This window comes from Hemiscyllium ocellatum, chromosome 3 (genome assembly GCF_020745735.1).
Source record: "Hemiscyllium ocellatum isolate sHemOce1 chromosome 3, sHemOce1.pat.X.cur, whole genome shotgun sequence".
In the NCBI taxonomy this organism is placed as follows: Eukaryota; Metazoa; Chordata; class Chondrichthyes; order Orectolobiformes; family Hemiscylliidae; genus Hemiscyllium; species Hemiscyllium ocellatum.
In genome coordinates this window covers 104181240-104198997 of record NC_083403.1, presented here as the reverse complement: position 1 = coordinate 104198997, position 17758 = coordinate 104181240, and the positions used below count along the sequence as shown (strand labels likewise).

Genomic DNA, 17758 nt, shown 5'->3' with positions numbered 1-17758 from the left:
CTTTCCCCTCTCACCCTAAAACTATGCCGTCTAATTCTGGACTCCCCCATCCCAGGGAAAAGACTTTATCTATTTATCCTATCCATGCCTCTCATGATTTTATAAACCTCTATAAGGTCACACCTCAGCCTCGGACGCTGCAGGGAAAACAGCCCCAGCCTGTTCAGCCTCTTCCTATAGCTCAGATCCTCCAACTCTGGCAACATCCTTGGATATCTTTTCTGAAGCCTTTCAAGTTTCACAACATCTTTCCGAAAGAAAGGAGACCAGAATTGCACGCAATATTCCAACGGTGGCCTATCCAACATGACTTCCCAACTCCTGTACTCAATACTCTGACCAATAAAGGAAAGCATACCAAACACCGCCTTCACTGTCTGCGTCCTTTTAGTCTCGATCCTTTCACCATCTGTCCAGATCCCTCTTGATTTTGAAAACCTTATCAAATCTCCCCTCAACTTTCTGTTCTCCAAGGAACAAACTCCAAACTTCTCCAATCTGTCTTCAAAGCAGAGGCACCTCATCCAATGTCCTCCCAACTTTCCTAAAGTGTGCTGCCTATTGCTGGAAGCAGTCATCCAGATAAGACTGAACTGGTGACAAGTTCATTGTAACCTTCTCCTACTCTATGCCCCATTAGTAAAATGGAGGGTAATGTTTGCTTCATTAACAAACAGCACTCTGAACCCCTCCTGCCATCTTCAATGAGTTGTGCACATATACCCCAGGTCTCTCTGCTCCTACACATCGTTTAAGGTTGCACCTTTTGGTTTAGGTTCTCCCTCCATGCCTTTCCTTTGCAAATCCCACGTTTCTCCACATTAAAGTTCACCTTTCATCAGTTTGCCCATTCCAACCCACACCATTGGCTGGGACATCAGTTACAATAGCTATTGTAATCAATTTGTTTTGACATGTGATAACATACATCCAGGGCAGGTAAAACCTGAACCAAGATCTTCTCAGCAAGAGGTAGGGGCACTACCACTGTGTTGCAAGAGCCCTCAAGAGACAGTGGTCATATGTCCTGAATAGTTGGACATAGAGTAAAACCAATCCAGACAAACAATCGTAGAATCCTACAGTCCAGAAGAGGCCCTTCAGCCCATTGAGCCTGTACCACCAACAATCAACGATTATATACATTAGTCCCTCTTTCCCACACTAGGCTGATAGCCTTGAATGTTGTGATACAACCAGTGCTCATCCAAGTACCTTCTAAAGATTGTGAGGTTTCCCTCTCAGGAAGTGCATTGCAGACCCCATCACCCTCTGGGTGAAAATGTTTTTCCTTAAATTCCCTCTCAAGCTCCTGCCTTTCACTTCAATATCATGCCTCATGTTACTGGCCCCTCAACAAAGGTGCTTTCTATTCACCCTGTCCATGGTCCTCTTTATTTCATACACCTTCCCCACAAACATCTCTGCTTGAAAGAAAACAACCCAAACTGCTTATCCAGCGTCTCTTCATAGCTGAAATACTCCATCCCAGGCAACATCCTGGTGACCCTCTTTTGCACCTCCACCAGTGCAAACATATCCTTCTTAAAGTGTGGTGACCGGAATTGTACACATTACTCCTACTGTGGCCTGATCAAAGTTCTTCAACATGACCTCCTTAAAATCCATGTCCCAACTGATAAAGGCAAGTGTCCCATATGGTGCCTTAACTACAGTATTACCCTGTCCTGCTGCCTTTAGGGATCTACGGACAAGCACCCCAAGATCCTTCTTCCTTCAGGGATATTCGGACGAGCACCCCAAAATCCCTTTTCCTTCAGGGATCAAACGGACAAGCACCCCAAGATCCCTTTTCCTTCAGGGATCAAACGGACAAGCACCCCAAGATCCCTTTTCCTTCAGGGATCGATGGACAAGCACCCCAAGATCCCTTTTCCTTCAGGGATCTATGGACAAGCACCCCAAAATCCTTCTTCTTTCAGGGATCTATGGACAAGCACTCCAAAATCCCTCTTCCTTCAGTGATCTTTGGATAAGCACTGGAAGATCCCTCTGTTCCTCTGAGCATCCTTATGTCCTGCCATTCATAGAGTACTCCCTTGTCGAATTCCTTCTTCCAATCTCATATTTATCAGGCTTAAATTCCATCTGTCACTAACCTGCCCATCTGATCAATCTGTTTATATCTTGTAATCTAAAACCTTCCTTCTCACTGTCAACCACCCGACCAATCTTGTGTCAGCCACAAACTTATTGATCATAACCCCCGCCACCTTCTCATCGCCATCATTTGGGAATATCACATTGTCACAGCCAACCACCTCATTAAGTTGATGAATGATTGAGTTGCACAGTACAGCATAAAGACACATCATTCAACCCCAGGGTTCACCGCACACATTATCATTTCCCCTCTCCCTCGTGTTTATCCAGCTTCCAATTAAATAGATCCCTGCAATTTTCCTGCAACATCTGAACTCCCCCCCATGTTTGGGTGAGGAAGTTTATCCTGAAATCCCTTGGCTTTATTCGTGACTGGTTTATAATGATAGCGCCTTGCCGTGGGCTCCCTTACAAGTGGACAATATGTGTGGGAGATGTGAAAGAATAAAATATTGCAGATTGGAGTTTACTTCTGATCGAATTGGCCGGGGGGGGGGGGGGAGGGAGAGAGGGTGCCTGCTTCAGGAGGTGGAGTTGAGGCTGGAGCTGCTGCTAGTGGGGGCAGAGCTAAACAGGCAGGTATGAGGAGGGCAGGGGCTGGGGGAGGGAGGGATAACAGCATTGCGCCACTAACGGAAAGTACAGCCCTGCTGCTTTGAGACGGTGCATTTTGTTTATTTTTGCAACCGGGAAGGAAGACACCAACATGTGACGCCTCATGATTACAGCAAACACACTGTATATTTGTGTGTTACCTGCTGTATATCAGACAGACATAAACAGCCAGGCTGCCGAGAGGGATGTGACAGCGAAGGACTGCATCTCTTCTTGTGTGGCTGGTGAGATGCAGGGTCGAGCAGTTCCCACACTGCCCTTGAGACGGGATGACGATGAAAAAGCATTCGGCCAGAGTGGCCCCTCTCACTGCCTGCAATAGTCCGGTGCTAACTCTCACCAAGGTGGAAGGTTTGTAACGATTGTATACCCCTGGGTCTGAGGGATGGGGGGGGACGCGGGAAGAGCCACCCAGCACTGCTGCTGTTGAAAGGTCACAAATGCGGTTCAAATCTAGCATAGAGTAGAAACTCCGGTTCGTCCAAGTCAAGAGGTGCTGCTTTCTGACAATTTCAACTCTTGACAGCAGCTTAACAAAAAATCACGTGTAAACACCCAGGTTAACGTGGTTTCCAATTAACCAAAATGACAACATTGTGGCGATAATGTTTATAACTACAACTAGCAAGTGTAATATTTCAATGTTTAACATCAGTATTCACTTTCTAACATCGGAAACACTGATATTAACATGTGATACTAGTATTAACATATATCACTGCTTCACATCTGTGTGGCGCTGATACACATATTAATGTGGGACACTATTTTTTATGTGTAACACTTATGTGTAGCACTGCAATGTTATATTTGGTATTGAAATAGGGTAAACATGCAGATAACTAATGTTAATTTGTAACACTACTGTAAACAGGCCTGATACTTAAAGTAATGTATAGCATTGCAAATATAGATGTGTGTGTGGAAGTTTAATAATAATGTGTAGCACAGCTATAGATATACATAACTTTAATATTAATGTATACACTGCTATAGACATACATAACACTAATATTAATGTGTAACACTTCTATAGACACACATAACACTAATATTAATATATAACAATGCTGTAAATATACATAACACTAATATTAATGTGTAGCACTGCTGTAGACATACATAACACTAATATTAATATGTAACACTTCTTTACACATACATAACACTAATATTATACATAATACTGTGTATATACATAACTCTAATATGTATATACACAGTTTTATATTAATATTAGTGTTATGTATATACACAGTTATATATTAATAACACTAATATTAATATATAACTCTGCCATAGATATACATAACACTAATATTAATGTATAGTACTGCTATAGACATACATACGCAAATATTAACATGTAACATCATGATAAAAGCGCGTAACACTAATAGTAAGGTGTAACTGCTGTAGGTATGTGTCACACTGTAATAGACATATCACTATTTAATTGAAGCTAACACCAGTATAAGCATGTGTAACACAATAGTATTAACCACACTGAAGATTGTAATACTCTAATATTATGAGCCTGTGTAATGGTATATAGTAACGTGCCACATTGCAGCCACGGTTCATAACACTAATAGTCATAGAGTCGTACAGCACAGAAATAGGCCCTTTGGTCCAACTAGTCCATGCCAAATATTGTGTAGCACCAGAATAAACATGCATAACACTATAGTATTGATGTGACACTGTGATACTAATGTGTAGCACTGCTGTACATGTGTATAACAGTATTATTAATGTACAACACTGCCACAGAAGACATAACACTGATATTAATATGAAATACAGTGATATAAACATATGACACTGAGATAAACATGTATAAGACTATTATAAACAAACGTACTCTGTGATTGTTTCTGTCCTCTCAAGAATTGCCAATTCTTGCGTGCATCAAGTCATCTGTTATGCTTTCTAACATGGCTGTGGAAGCTGATGGCAGACGTGTTTTCTGTAGGATAGACTAGGAGGAATGACCTGAATTTGTTGAGCCTGTCTAGCTGTTTGAAGGAAACACTGGCACCACTTCAGATTGCTGTCCAGGTAGTTCTTTCTGCGTGTGTTTCCTCTAGTCTGCACTTTCCACATTTCCTGAAGTTCAGCTTCAAGGCGATCTTAATCTCAGGGATTTTGTTATTAGTCATTTGTACTGAATGTCCATCATCAGCAGCCCCGCTCAGATGGAGAGCTTCAATTCTGGATATTTCTGCACTTGAAAACCCCTCAGTGTTGGCCACTTTGTCCTTCCATTTTGATGCCCACGCTGACTCATGTGGAACCCACCATCTAGATGTCTCACAGATGTATAGAAGGATAAGTATTTCTGCAGCTTTCTATACAACACACTAAGATCTTACTTCCTCCAGTCTCTTGTGTAAACAGGACAATGTTGAGCTTGCTCAGGCAGCTCCAGTGACCAGCTCACTAATGCTTCTAGAGTTTTTGCTTCCAAGTTAGGAGAAGTTATACAGTGCCTTCAGGATTCTGTCATTGATAGCTGTAGCTGGTAGAGGAATATCAGAATTTAGTGGTGTTGGGTGATGTATTCCTGTCTTTTTATTCTGATAGTCCATAGTGCGTGATCCAACCATGTTTAAAAGTGTGCCTTAAGGAGACAGTCTTCAGGAAACAACAGAGAGTGGTATGTTTGTGGAATGAACTGCCAGAGGAAATGATGGATGCAGGTAAAGTTACAAAATTTATAAGATATTTGGATAGGTACTTGAATAGGAAAGGGACAAAATGCAGGCAAGTGGATGTAGTTTTGTTTAGGTACACAGTCGGGCTGGACTGGTTGGACCAAAGGGTCTGTTTCTATGCTATATCACTCTATGACCCAATGGTATTAACATGTAACACTGGTATTCATGCGTAACAGTATTAATGGACAATTCTAAGGGCATGAAACTAGAGCTGGTTAAAGTGAATTGGAAAAGTAAGTTAAAGGATAGTTCAATGAAGATGCAGTGTAAAACATTTAAAGTGTTACTTCTGAATATTCAAAACAGAAACATTTCAATGAGTAAGGAAATTCCTAGGAATAGAGTCCCATCCTTAGTTAGCTAGTCAGGTTAAAGATAGTATCAAAATTTTAAAAAATAGCATTTCATTATGCAAAGATGGGTGGCAGGTCAGAAGATTGGACAGAATACTGAAACAAAGCAAATTATGGTTTAAAAAAATACGGGGGAAAATTAGAGGACAGGAAAAGTTATCCAACTGTATAAAAACAGATAGTAAAGGCTTCTATAATTGTTTAAGAAAGAAAAGAGTTCACAAAATGAAGATTAGTCATAAAGAAAATCCGATTGGAGAATTGATCAATGAAAATAAGGAAATAGCAGATGAATAGAACAAGTATTTGGTAAAGTCTTGACTATAGTGGAGTAAGGAATATCCTAGAAGCAGCAATCAATCAGAAAATGGAAGGGTGGAGAAACCAAAGGAAATCACAATGACCAGAGCAATGGCACTGAGTAAGTTGTTGGGGTTGTGGGCTGAGAGATAGTGAGGGCTGCACTATCTCTCACAGTCAATAAAATGTGGAGTTGGAAAAAAAGCACAGGAGGTCAAGTGCCTGTGTCCTGTGGCTTCATCCTATGAAAAGAATTTACTAATGGAATAGTTATTGCTTTGGTTCTAATTTTCCAAAACTCCTTAGATTTGGTCCCATTAGACTATAAGATAGTAAATATAATTTCTCTATTCAAAAAGAAAGGCAGAAAGCAGAAACTGCAGTCCAGTTAGCTTAACATCTGTCAGAGAGAAAATGTTAGAAGCTATTAAGAAATAGCTTTTAAGCATTTGGATAATTCAAGATAATCAGGCAGGGTCAACATGGTTTTGTAAATACCATAGAGTCATAGAGTGATACAGCATAGAAACAGACCCTTTGGTCCAACCAGTCCAGCCCGACTGTGTTCCTAAACGAAACTACACCCACTTGCCTGCATTTTGTCCATATCCCTCCAAACCTTTTCTATTCATGTACCTATTCAAATGTCTTATAAATTTTGTAACTTTACCTGCATCCATCATTTCCTCTGGCAGTTCATTCCACAAACAAACCACTCTCTGTTGTTTCCTGAAGACTGTCTCCTTAAGGCACGCTTTTAAACATGGTTGGATCACGCACTATGGGCTATCAGAATAAAAAGACAGGAATACATCACCCAACACCACTAAATTCTGATATTCCTCTACCAGCTACAGCTATCAATGACAGAATCCTGAAGGCACTGTATAACTTCTCCTAACTTGGAAGCAAAAACTCTAGAAGCATTAATGAGTTGGTCACTGGAGCTGCCTGAGCAAGCTCAACATTGTGAGAGTCTCAAACTAGGGACCAGTAGGAGTCACCAGTTTAAAAAGTATTTAGGTGAGTTTCTTTTCTCTGATGATTGTGAGCCTTTGCAACTTTCCCTGATAAAGTGGTGGAAACAAGTGCTAGAATCTATTTAAGGCAGAGGTAGATGGCCTCTGGGATAAACAGGGGTGGAAAGGTTATTGGGCATGAGTGACAATGTCAGATTACAATCGAATCAGCTGTGGTGTTATTGAATGGCAGAGTAGACTGGAGGGGAATGAATGGCCCATTCCTGCTCCTAATTGTTCTGTTTTCTAACAATGATATACACGTGTGTGACAGTGTAATATTAACCGCTGACTAATAAGTGTAACGCAGGGCAGAACACAATGGTTCTCCACTGGCAGGTTTCCAAGTGGGCTTTGTGAAATTCATCCTCCTGTTCACCTCTGACTCATTTGCAACTTTCCCCAGGACGTGTGAGGCCACACCAGGACCTCGCCTTTCCCCGGCTATTGGCCACATAAAGGCAGCTTACTCCGCAGTTTTCACTATGAGACTGATCGGGTGGAGGGAGGGGTTCATTGGGAAGGGGGAGTGTTGGGGGGGGGGGGGTGAATGGTAAGGGCAGTTGAAGCCCGGGTCATTCAGTGTGGGAAGGTGGGGTATCTCCCTTCATGGAAAACACATCTTCTCCTCCTCCCCACTCTACTCCTTAAAGCCCCATTCCCATCCCACCCAGGAATAGTTCCCTGTCACCGCCTCCCCGATCTCTATCTATGTTTTCCCTGGCTTTTATTCTGACCCCTACTGTGAGACCCTTCAGACTTACCTGTTCCAGATCTCGGCAATCCTGGATTTGGAGGGTGAGGTTCCTAGATTCGGGGTGAGGGGGAAGTCCTCGATTCGAGGGATCCTGGTTTTGATGGTGGGGTATGGTCCCGTGGTGAAAACAACCTGCTAAACTGCTGCAGTCCATTGAGTTGTAGGCAGACGCACAGTTCTACCACAAAGTCCCTGCATCAGTGAAGCTCCACATCAGGACAGTATGCAGCTTGTAGGGAGACTTGAATGTGATCACGTTCCGAATGCATGTGCTGCCATGGTCCTTTCAGATTGGAGAGGTGCCAGCTTTGGATGTGCATCTTGTTCCCCAGGATCTGCCCAAACTGCTTTAAAGCATTTTCCTATGCCATTTGTTTTATTGATTAGTAGGATGTGTGTGTCGTTGTCGGGCCAGCATTTATTGCCTGTCCCTAGCTGCCCTTGTAAGGTGGTGGTGAACTGACTTCTTGAACCACTGCAGTCCACTTGCTATAGGTTGACCCACAATGCTATTAGGGAGAGAATTCCAGGAGTTTGACCCAGCAATAGTGAAGGAACACTGATCTATTTCCAGATCAGGATGGTGAGTAGCTTGAAGAGGAACTTGTAGGTGGTAGTAGTCCCATGTAACTGCTGTCCTTGTCCTTCTAGATGGAAGTGGTTGTGGGTTTGGAAGGTGCTGTCTAGGGATCTTTGGTGAATTTCAACAAGTGTGCCTTGTAGATGGTACACACTGCTGCTATTGAGCGTCAGTGGCGGTGGAAATGGATGCTTGTGGATGTGATGCCAGTTGAGTGGGTTGCTTTGTCCTGAATGGTGTCGAGCGTCTTGAATGTTATTGGAGCTGCACTCACCCAGGCAAGTGGGGAACACTCCATTATTCTCCTGACCTGGCCTGGTGGACAGGCTTTGAGGAGTCAGGTGGTGAGTTACTCACCACAGTATTCCCAGCCTCCTACCTGCTCTTGTAAACACGTGTTAAGCTTGTGAGTCAATTGATTAGATTAGATTAGATTAGATTACTTACAGTGTGGAAACAGGCCCTTTGGCCCAACAAGTCCACACCGACCCACCGAAGCGCGACCCACCCATTCCCCTACATTTACCCCTTACCTAACACTACGGGCAATTTAGCATGGCCAATTACCTGACCCGCACATCTTTGGACTGTGGGAGGAAACCGGAGCACCCGGAGGAAACCCACACAGACACGGGGAGAATGTACAAACTCCACACAGTCAGTCGCCTGAGGCAGGAACTGAACCCGGGTCTCAGGCGCTGTGAGGTAGCAGTGCTAGGTTTCTGATCAATGGTAATCCCGAGGAAGTTGTTATTGAGGTATTCAGTGATAGTAACACCATTGAATGACAAGAAGTGGTTGTTAGATTGTTTCTTTTTGGAAATTGTCATAGCTTGGTATTTGTGTGGAGTAAATGTTACTTGACACTTGTCAGCCTCAACCTGGACATTGTCCAGATCATGTTGCATCTGAACATGGACTGCTTCACTATTTGAGGAGTTGTGAATGGTGCTGAACATTGTGCGGTCATCATTGAATATCTCCACTTCTGACCTTCTAATGGAGGGAAGGTAATTGATGAAGCAGCTGGAGATGGTTGGCGGAGGACACTACCCTGAGGAACTCCTGCAGAGATGTCCTGGAGCTGACTGACCTCCGGTAACCGTGACCATTTTCCTATGTGCAAGGTATGACTCCAGCCAGTGGAGAGTTGATTCCAACTTTGCTAGGGTTCCTGGATTTCACATGCAGTCGAATGTGATGTCAAGAGCTGTCATTCTCACCTCCCCTCTGGAATTCAGCTCTTTTCTCCATGTTTGGGCCAAGGCTGTAATGAGGTCAGGAACTGAGTGGCCCTGACAGAACCCAAACTGGGCGTCACTGAGCAGGTTATTGCTGAGCCGGTGCTGCATATTAGCACTGTTAATGAGACCTTCCCATCACTTCACTGATGTTCGAGAGAAGATCAATGGAGCAGTAATTGGCCGGGTTGGATTTATCCTGCTTTTTGTGTACAGGACGTACCTGGACAATTTTCCATATTGTTGTAGCTTTGCTGGAACAGCTTGGCTAGGGGCTTGACAAGTTCTGGAGCATGTCTGCAGTGCTATAGCCAGAGTGTTGTCAGGGCCCAAAGCCTTTGCAGTATCCAATGCCTCCAGCTGTTTTTGATATCATTATGTATGAGTGATTCAAGTTGGTTGAAGACTGGCATTTGTGATAGAGCCGCAGAGTCATACATTATGGAAACAGACCCTTTGGTCCAACGTGTCCATGCTGAGCAGATATCCCAGTCTGGCATAGTCCCATTTGCCAGTACATGGTCCATATCCCACTAGACCCTTCCTATTCATACCCATCCAGGTGCCTTTTAAAAGTTGGAAATGTACCCGCCTCCGCCATTTCCTCTGGCAGCACAGTCCATACACACAACACCCTCTGTGTGAAAAAGGCACCCCTCAGATCCTTTGTAGATCTTTACCCTCCCACCTTAAACCTACACCCTTCAGTTTTGGATTCCCCCACCCTAGGAAAAAGTCCTTGGCTATTTGTCTTATTTATGCCCCTCATGATTTTATAAACTTCTATAAGGTAACCCCTCAGACTCCAATGCTCCAGGGAAAACAGCCCCAACTTATTCAGCCTTTCCCTTTAGCTCAAACCCAACATCCTTTTCAGCACCCTCTCAAGTTTAACAACACCTTTCCTATAGAAGGGTGACCAGAATTGTACATAGTATGCTAAAAGTGGCCTAACCAATGTCCTGTACAGCTACAACATGACGTCCTAACTCCTATACTTAATGTTCTGACCACTGGAGGACACTGAGATGGATCATCCACTTTGTACTCCTGGCTGAAGATTGGCTACACGTCCCCATTATTGACAGTGGGGGTACTTGTTGAGCCTCCTGCTCGTTTAATTGTCCAGTAACATTCACAACTGGACAAGGCAGGGCTGCAGAGCTTAGATCTGATCTGTTGGTTGTGTCATCAGTTTCCTTTGTTTGTAACATACTGCCTTTCCTGTTTAGCTGACAAGATTCATATCTCCAGCAAGTTGGCATCTCATTTATTCTGATATCAACATGTGTAACACAGTAATGACATATGAGATAGTGATGCTAATGTCTAACAATGAAATCAACGTGTGATTGATAGTAATGTGTAACATCTTTTTACTAATTCGTCTGGCACACTGACATTCATGTGGCACACTGACATTAGCGTGTGACACTGATGTTTATGTGGCACGCTGACATTAGCATGTGGCACACTGACGTTAGCTTGTGACACATTGATGTTTATGTGGCACACTGACATTAGCGTGTGACACACTGACAGTAGCATGTGGCACACTGACATTAGCATGTGGCACAGTGATGTTTATGTGGCACACTGACAGTGTGTGATACACTGATGTGTATGTGACACACTGATGTTTATGTGGTATACTGATGATAGCATTTGACACACTGACATTAGCGTGAGGCACACTGACATTAGCATGTGGCACACAGACATTAGCGTGTGACACACAGACATTAGCGTGTGACACACAGACATTCGTGTGGCACATGACATTAGCGTGTCACACACTGACATTAGCGTGTGGCACACTGACATTAGCATGTGACACACGACATTCATGTGGCACATGACATTAGCGTGTCACACACTGACATTAGTGTCTGACACATTGGCATTTATGTGGCACACTGACATAAGCATGTGAAACACAGACTTTAGCGTGACACACAGACATTAGCGTGATACACTGACATTCGTATGACACAATGACATGCATGTGACACACTGACATTAGCGTGTGACACACTGACATTCATGTGACATACTGACATTAGCGTGTGACACATTGACATTAGCGTGTGGCACACAGACTTTAGTGTGATACACAGACATTAGTGTGATACACTGACATTCATGTGACACACTGACATTAGCGTGTGACACATTGACATTAGCTTGTGACACTGACATTAATTTGGCACACTGACATTAGCGTGAGGCACACTGACATTCATGTGGCACACTGACATTAGCGTGTGAAACACAGACTTTAGCGTGACACACAGACATTAGCGTGTGACACTGACATTAATTTGGCACACTGACATTAGCGTGAGGCACACTGACATTAGCGTGTGAAACACAGACTTTAGCGTGACACACAGACATTAGCGTGTGACACTGACATTAATCTGGCACACTGACATTCATGCGGCACACTGACATTAGCATGTGAAACACCGACATTAGCGTGACACACAGACTTTAGCGTGTGACACTGACATTCGTGTGACACAATGACATTCATGTAGCACACTGACATTAGTGTGTGGCACATTGACATTAGCGTGTCACACACTGACATTAGCGTGTGGCACACTGACATTCATGTAGCACACTGATGTTAGCGTGTGACACATTGACATTAGCGTGTGGCACACTGACATTCATGTTGCACACTGACATTAGTGTGTGACACACTGACATTCATGTGACATACTGGCGTTAGCGTGTGACACAGTGACATTCATGTGACATACTGACATTCGTGTGGCATACTAACATTAGCATGTGGCACACTGGCGTTCATGCGGCACACTGATAGCGTGTGATACATTGATGTTTATGTGGCACACTGACATTAGTGTGTGATACACTGACATTAACGTGTGCCAACACTGATGTTCATGTGACACACTGACATTAGCGTGTGTCACACTGATGTTTGTGTGACACACTAACATTAGCGTGTGTCACACTGATGTTTGTGTGACACACTGACATCAGCCTGTGACACACTGATGTTAGCGTGTGACACTGACATTAGCGTGTGACTCACTGACATTAGCGTGTGATACACTGACATTCGTGTGGCATACTGACATTAGCGTGTGGCACCCTGACATTAGCATGTGTGGCACACTGAATTAGCGTGTGACACACTGACATTAGCATGTGGAACACTGATGTTTATGTGACACACTGACATTAGTATGTGATACACTGATGTGTATGTGGCGCACTGATGTTTATGTGGCATACTGATAGCATTTGACACACTGACATTAGCGTGTGACACACAGACATTCATGTGGCACATGACATTAGCGTGTCACACATAGACATTAGCATGTCACACACTGACATTAGCGTGTGGCACACTGACATTAGCGTGTGGCACACTGACATTAGCATGTGACACGCTGACATTCGTGTGGCACATGACATTAGCGTGTCACACACTGACATTAGTGTCTGACACATTGGCATTTATGTAGCACACTGACATTTGTGTAACACTGACATTAGCGTGTAGCACATTGACATTCATGTGGCACACTGACATTAGCATGTGAAACACAGACTTTAGCGTGACACACAGACATTAGTGTGATACACTGACATTCGTATGACACCACGACATGCATGTGACACACTGACATTAGCGTGTGGCACACTGACATTAGCATGTGACACACAGACTTTAGCGTGACACACAGACATTAGCGTGTGACACTGACATTCGTGTGACACAATGACATTCATGTGACATACTGACATTAGCGTGTGGCACACTGACATTAGAATGGGGCACACTGACATTCATGTGGCACACTGACATTAGTGTGTGACACACTGACATTCATGTGACATACTGATGTTAGCGTGTGACACAGTGACATTCATGTAACATACTGACATTAGCATGTGGCACACTGACAATAGCATGTGGCACACAGACATTAGTGTGTGGCACACTGACATTCATATGACATACTGACATTAGCGTGTGGCACACTGACATTCATGTGGCACACAGACATTAGCGTGAGGCACACTGACATTAGCATGTGGCACACAGACATTAGCGTGGGGCACACTGACATTAGTGTATGGCACACTGACATTCATGGGGTACACTGACATTGGCGTGTGACACACATTAATGTGGTACACTGACATTAGCATGTGACATACTGACATTCATGTGGCACACTGATATTAATGTGTGGCACACTGACATTCTTGTGGGGCACACTGACATTAGCGTGTGACATACTGCCGTTCATGAGGGGCACACTGACATTAGCATGTGACACACTGATGTTTGTGTGACACACTGACACTAGTGTGTGATATTGATATTCATGTGGCACACTGACATTATCATGTGACACACTGGCATTCATGTGACATACTGACATTAGCGTGTGACATACTGCCATTCATGTGGGATACACTGACATTAGCGTGTGACATACTGATGTTAGCATGTGACACACTGATGTTTGTATGACTCGCTGACACTAGTGTGTGACACACTGACATTAGCATGTGTCACACTTACATTCATGTGACACACTGACATTAGCGTGTGACGCTGACGTTTATGTGGCACACTGAAGTTAGCTCGTGACACATTGATGTTTATGTGGCACACTGACATTAGTGTATGACACACTGACATTAGCGTGTGACTCACTGTGGTTTGTGTGGCACACTGACATTAGCGTGTGACACACTGACGTCCGTGTGGCATACTGACATTAGCTGGTCACGCACTGATATTAGCATGTGGCACACTGATGTTTGTGTGACACACTGTCATCAGCCTGTGACCCACTGACATTAGCGTGTGACACACTGACATTAGCGTGTGACACATTGACATTAGCGTGTGATGCGCTGATGTTTCTGTGACACACTGACATTAGCGTGTGACACACTGACATTAGCGTGTGACACACTTTTTGTGACACACTGACGTTAGCCTGTGTCACACTGATGTTTGTGTGACACACTGACATCAGCCTGTGACACACTGACGTTAGCGTGTGACACACTGACGTCAGCGTATCTTTAGCGTGTGATACATTGATGTTTATGTGGCACACTGAAACTAGTGTGTGATACACTGACATTAACGTGTGCCAACACTGATGTTCATGTGACACACTGATATTAGCATGTGGCACACTGTTTTTGTGACACACTGACGTTAGCCTGTGTCACACTGATGTTTGTGTGACACACTGACATCAGCCTGTGACACACTGACATTAGCGTGTGAAACACTGACATTAGCATGTGACACATTGACATTAGCGTGTGATACGCTGATGTTTCTGTGACACACTGACATTAGGGTGTGACACACTGACGTTAGCGTATCATTAGCGTGTGATACATTGATGTTTATGTGGCACACTGACATTAGTGTGTGATACACTGACATTAACGTGTGCCAACACTGATGTTCATGTGACACACTGACATTAGCATGTGGCACAGTGAGGTTCGTGTGACACACTGACATTAGCATATGGCACACTGATGTTGGTGTGACACACTGACATTAGCATGTGACACACTGATGTTTGTGTGATACACTGACATTAGCGTGTGACACCCTGTTTTTGTGACACACAGACGTTAGCCTGTGTCACACTGATGTTTGTGTGACACACTGACATCAGCCTGTGACACACTGACATTAGCGTGTGACACACTGACATTAGCGTGAAACACACTGACATTAGCGTGTGATGCGCTAATGTTTCTGTGACACACTGACATTAGCGTGTGACACACTGATGTCAGCGTATCTTTAGCGTGTGATACATTGATGTTTATGTGGCACCCTGAAACTCGTGTGTGACACACTGACGTTAGCCTGTGTCACACTGATGTTTGTGTGACACACTGACATCAGCCTGTGACACACTGACATTAGCGTGTGAAACACTAACATTAGCGTGTGACACACTGACATTAGTATGTGATACACTGATGTGTATGTGGCGCACTGATGTTTATGTGGCATACTGATAGCATTTGACACACTGACATTAGCGTGTGACACACAGACATTCATGTGGCACATGACATTAGCGTGTCACACATAGACATTAGCATGTCACACACTGACATTAGCGTGTGGCACACTGACATTAGCGTGTGGCACACTGACATTAGCATGTGACACGCTGACATTCGTGTGGCACATGACATTAGCGTGTCACACACTGACATTAGTGTCTGACACATTGGCATTTATGTAGCACACTGACATTTGTGTAACACTGACATTAGCGTGTAGCACATTGACATTCATGTGGCACACTGACATTAGCATGTGAAACACAGACTTTAGCGTGACACACAGACATTAGTGTGATACACTGACATTCGTATGACACCACGACATGCATGTGACACACTGACATTAGCGTGTGGCACACTGACATTAGCATGTGACACACAGACTTTAGCGTGACACACAGACATTAGCGTGTGACACTGACATTCGTGTGACACAATGACATTCATGTGACATACTGACATTAGCGTGTGGCACACTGACATTAGAATGGGGCACACTGACATTCATGTGGCACACTGACATTAGTGTGTGACACACTGACATTCATGTGACATACTGATGTTAGCGTGTGACACAGTGACATTCATGTAACATACTGACATTAGCATGTGGCACACTGACAATAGCATGTGGCACACAGACATTAGTGTGTGGCACACTGACATTCATATGACATACTGACATTAGCGTGTGGCACACTGACATTCATGTGGCACACAGACATTAGCGTGAGGCACACTGACATTAGCATGTGGCACACAGACATTAGCGTGGGGCACACTGACATTAGTGTATGGCACACTGACATTCATGGGGTACACTGACATTGGCGTGTGACACACATTAATGTGGTACACTGACATTAGCATGTGACATACTGACATTCATGTGGCACACTGATATTAATGTGTGGCACACTGACATTCTTGTGGGGCACACTGACATTAGCGTGTGACATACTGCCGTTCATGAGGGGCACACTGACATTAGCATGTGACACACTGATGTTTGTGTGACACACTGACACTAGTGTGTGATATTGATATTCATGTGGCACACTGACATTATCATGTGACACACTGGCATTCATGTGACATACTGACATTAGCGTGTGACATACTGCCATTCATGTGGGATACACTGACATTAGCGTGTGACATACTGATGTTAGCATGTGACACACTGATGTTTGTATGACTCGCTGACACTAGTGTGTGACACACTGACATTAGCATGTGTCACACTTACATTCATGTGACACACTGACATTAGCGTGTGACGCTGACGTTTATGTGGCACACTGAAGTTAGCTCGTGACACATTGATGTTTATGTGGCACACTGACATTAGTGTATGACACACTGACATTAGCGTGTGACTCACTGTGGTTTGTGTGGCACACTGACATTAGCGTGTGACACACTGACGTCCGTGTGGCATACTGACATTAGCTGGTCACGCACTGATATTAGCATGTGGCACACTGATGTTTGTGTGACACACTGTCATCAGCCTGTGACCCACTGACATTAGCGTGTGACACACTGACATTAGCGTGTGACACATTGACATTAGCGTGTGATGCGCTGATGTTTCTGTGACACACTGACATTAGCGTGTGACACACTGACATTAGCGTGTGACACACTTTTTGTGACACACTGACGTTAGCCTGTGTCACACTGATGTTTGTGTGACACACTGACATCAGCCTGTGACACACTGACGTTAGCGTGTGACACACTGACGTCAGCGTATCTTTAGCGTGTGATACATTGATGTTTATGTGGCACACTGAAACTAGTGTGTGATACACTGACATTAACGTGTGCCAACACTGATGTTCATGTGACACACTGATATTAGCATGTGGCACACTGTTTTTGTGACACACTGACGTTAGCCTGTGTCACACTGATGTTTGTGTGACACACTGA

The 17758-nt window shown here is 44.0% G+C and overlaps 1 protein-coding gene across 2 annotated transcripts in view; it reads left to right on the top strand.

The window, feature by feature from the left end:
- The first annotated feature begins 2867 nt into the window (after positions 1-2867).
- The window catches only part of slc35f3b (solute carrier family 35 member F3b), a 141439-nt gene continuing 126548 nt past the window's right edge, over positions 2868-17758 (top strand). The window contains exon 1 of one of the 2 annotated variants that reach the window (XM_060852505.1): positions 2868-3090. In XM_060852505.1, coding sequence (XP_060708488.1) covers positions 3009-3090 — 82 coding nt within the window. In that variant the 5' untranslated portion in view covers positions 2868-3008. The remainder of the gene's footprint in view (positions 3091-17758) is intronic. The other variant, XM_060852496.1, reaches the window with a different exon arrangement.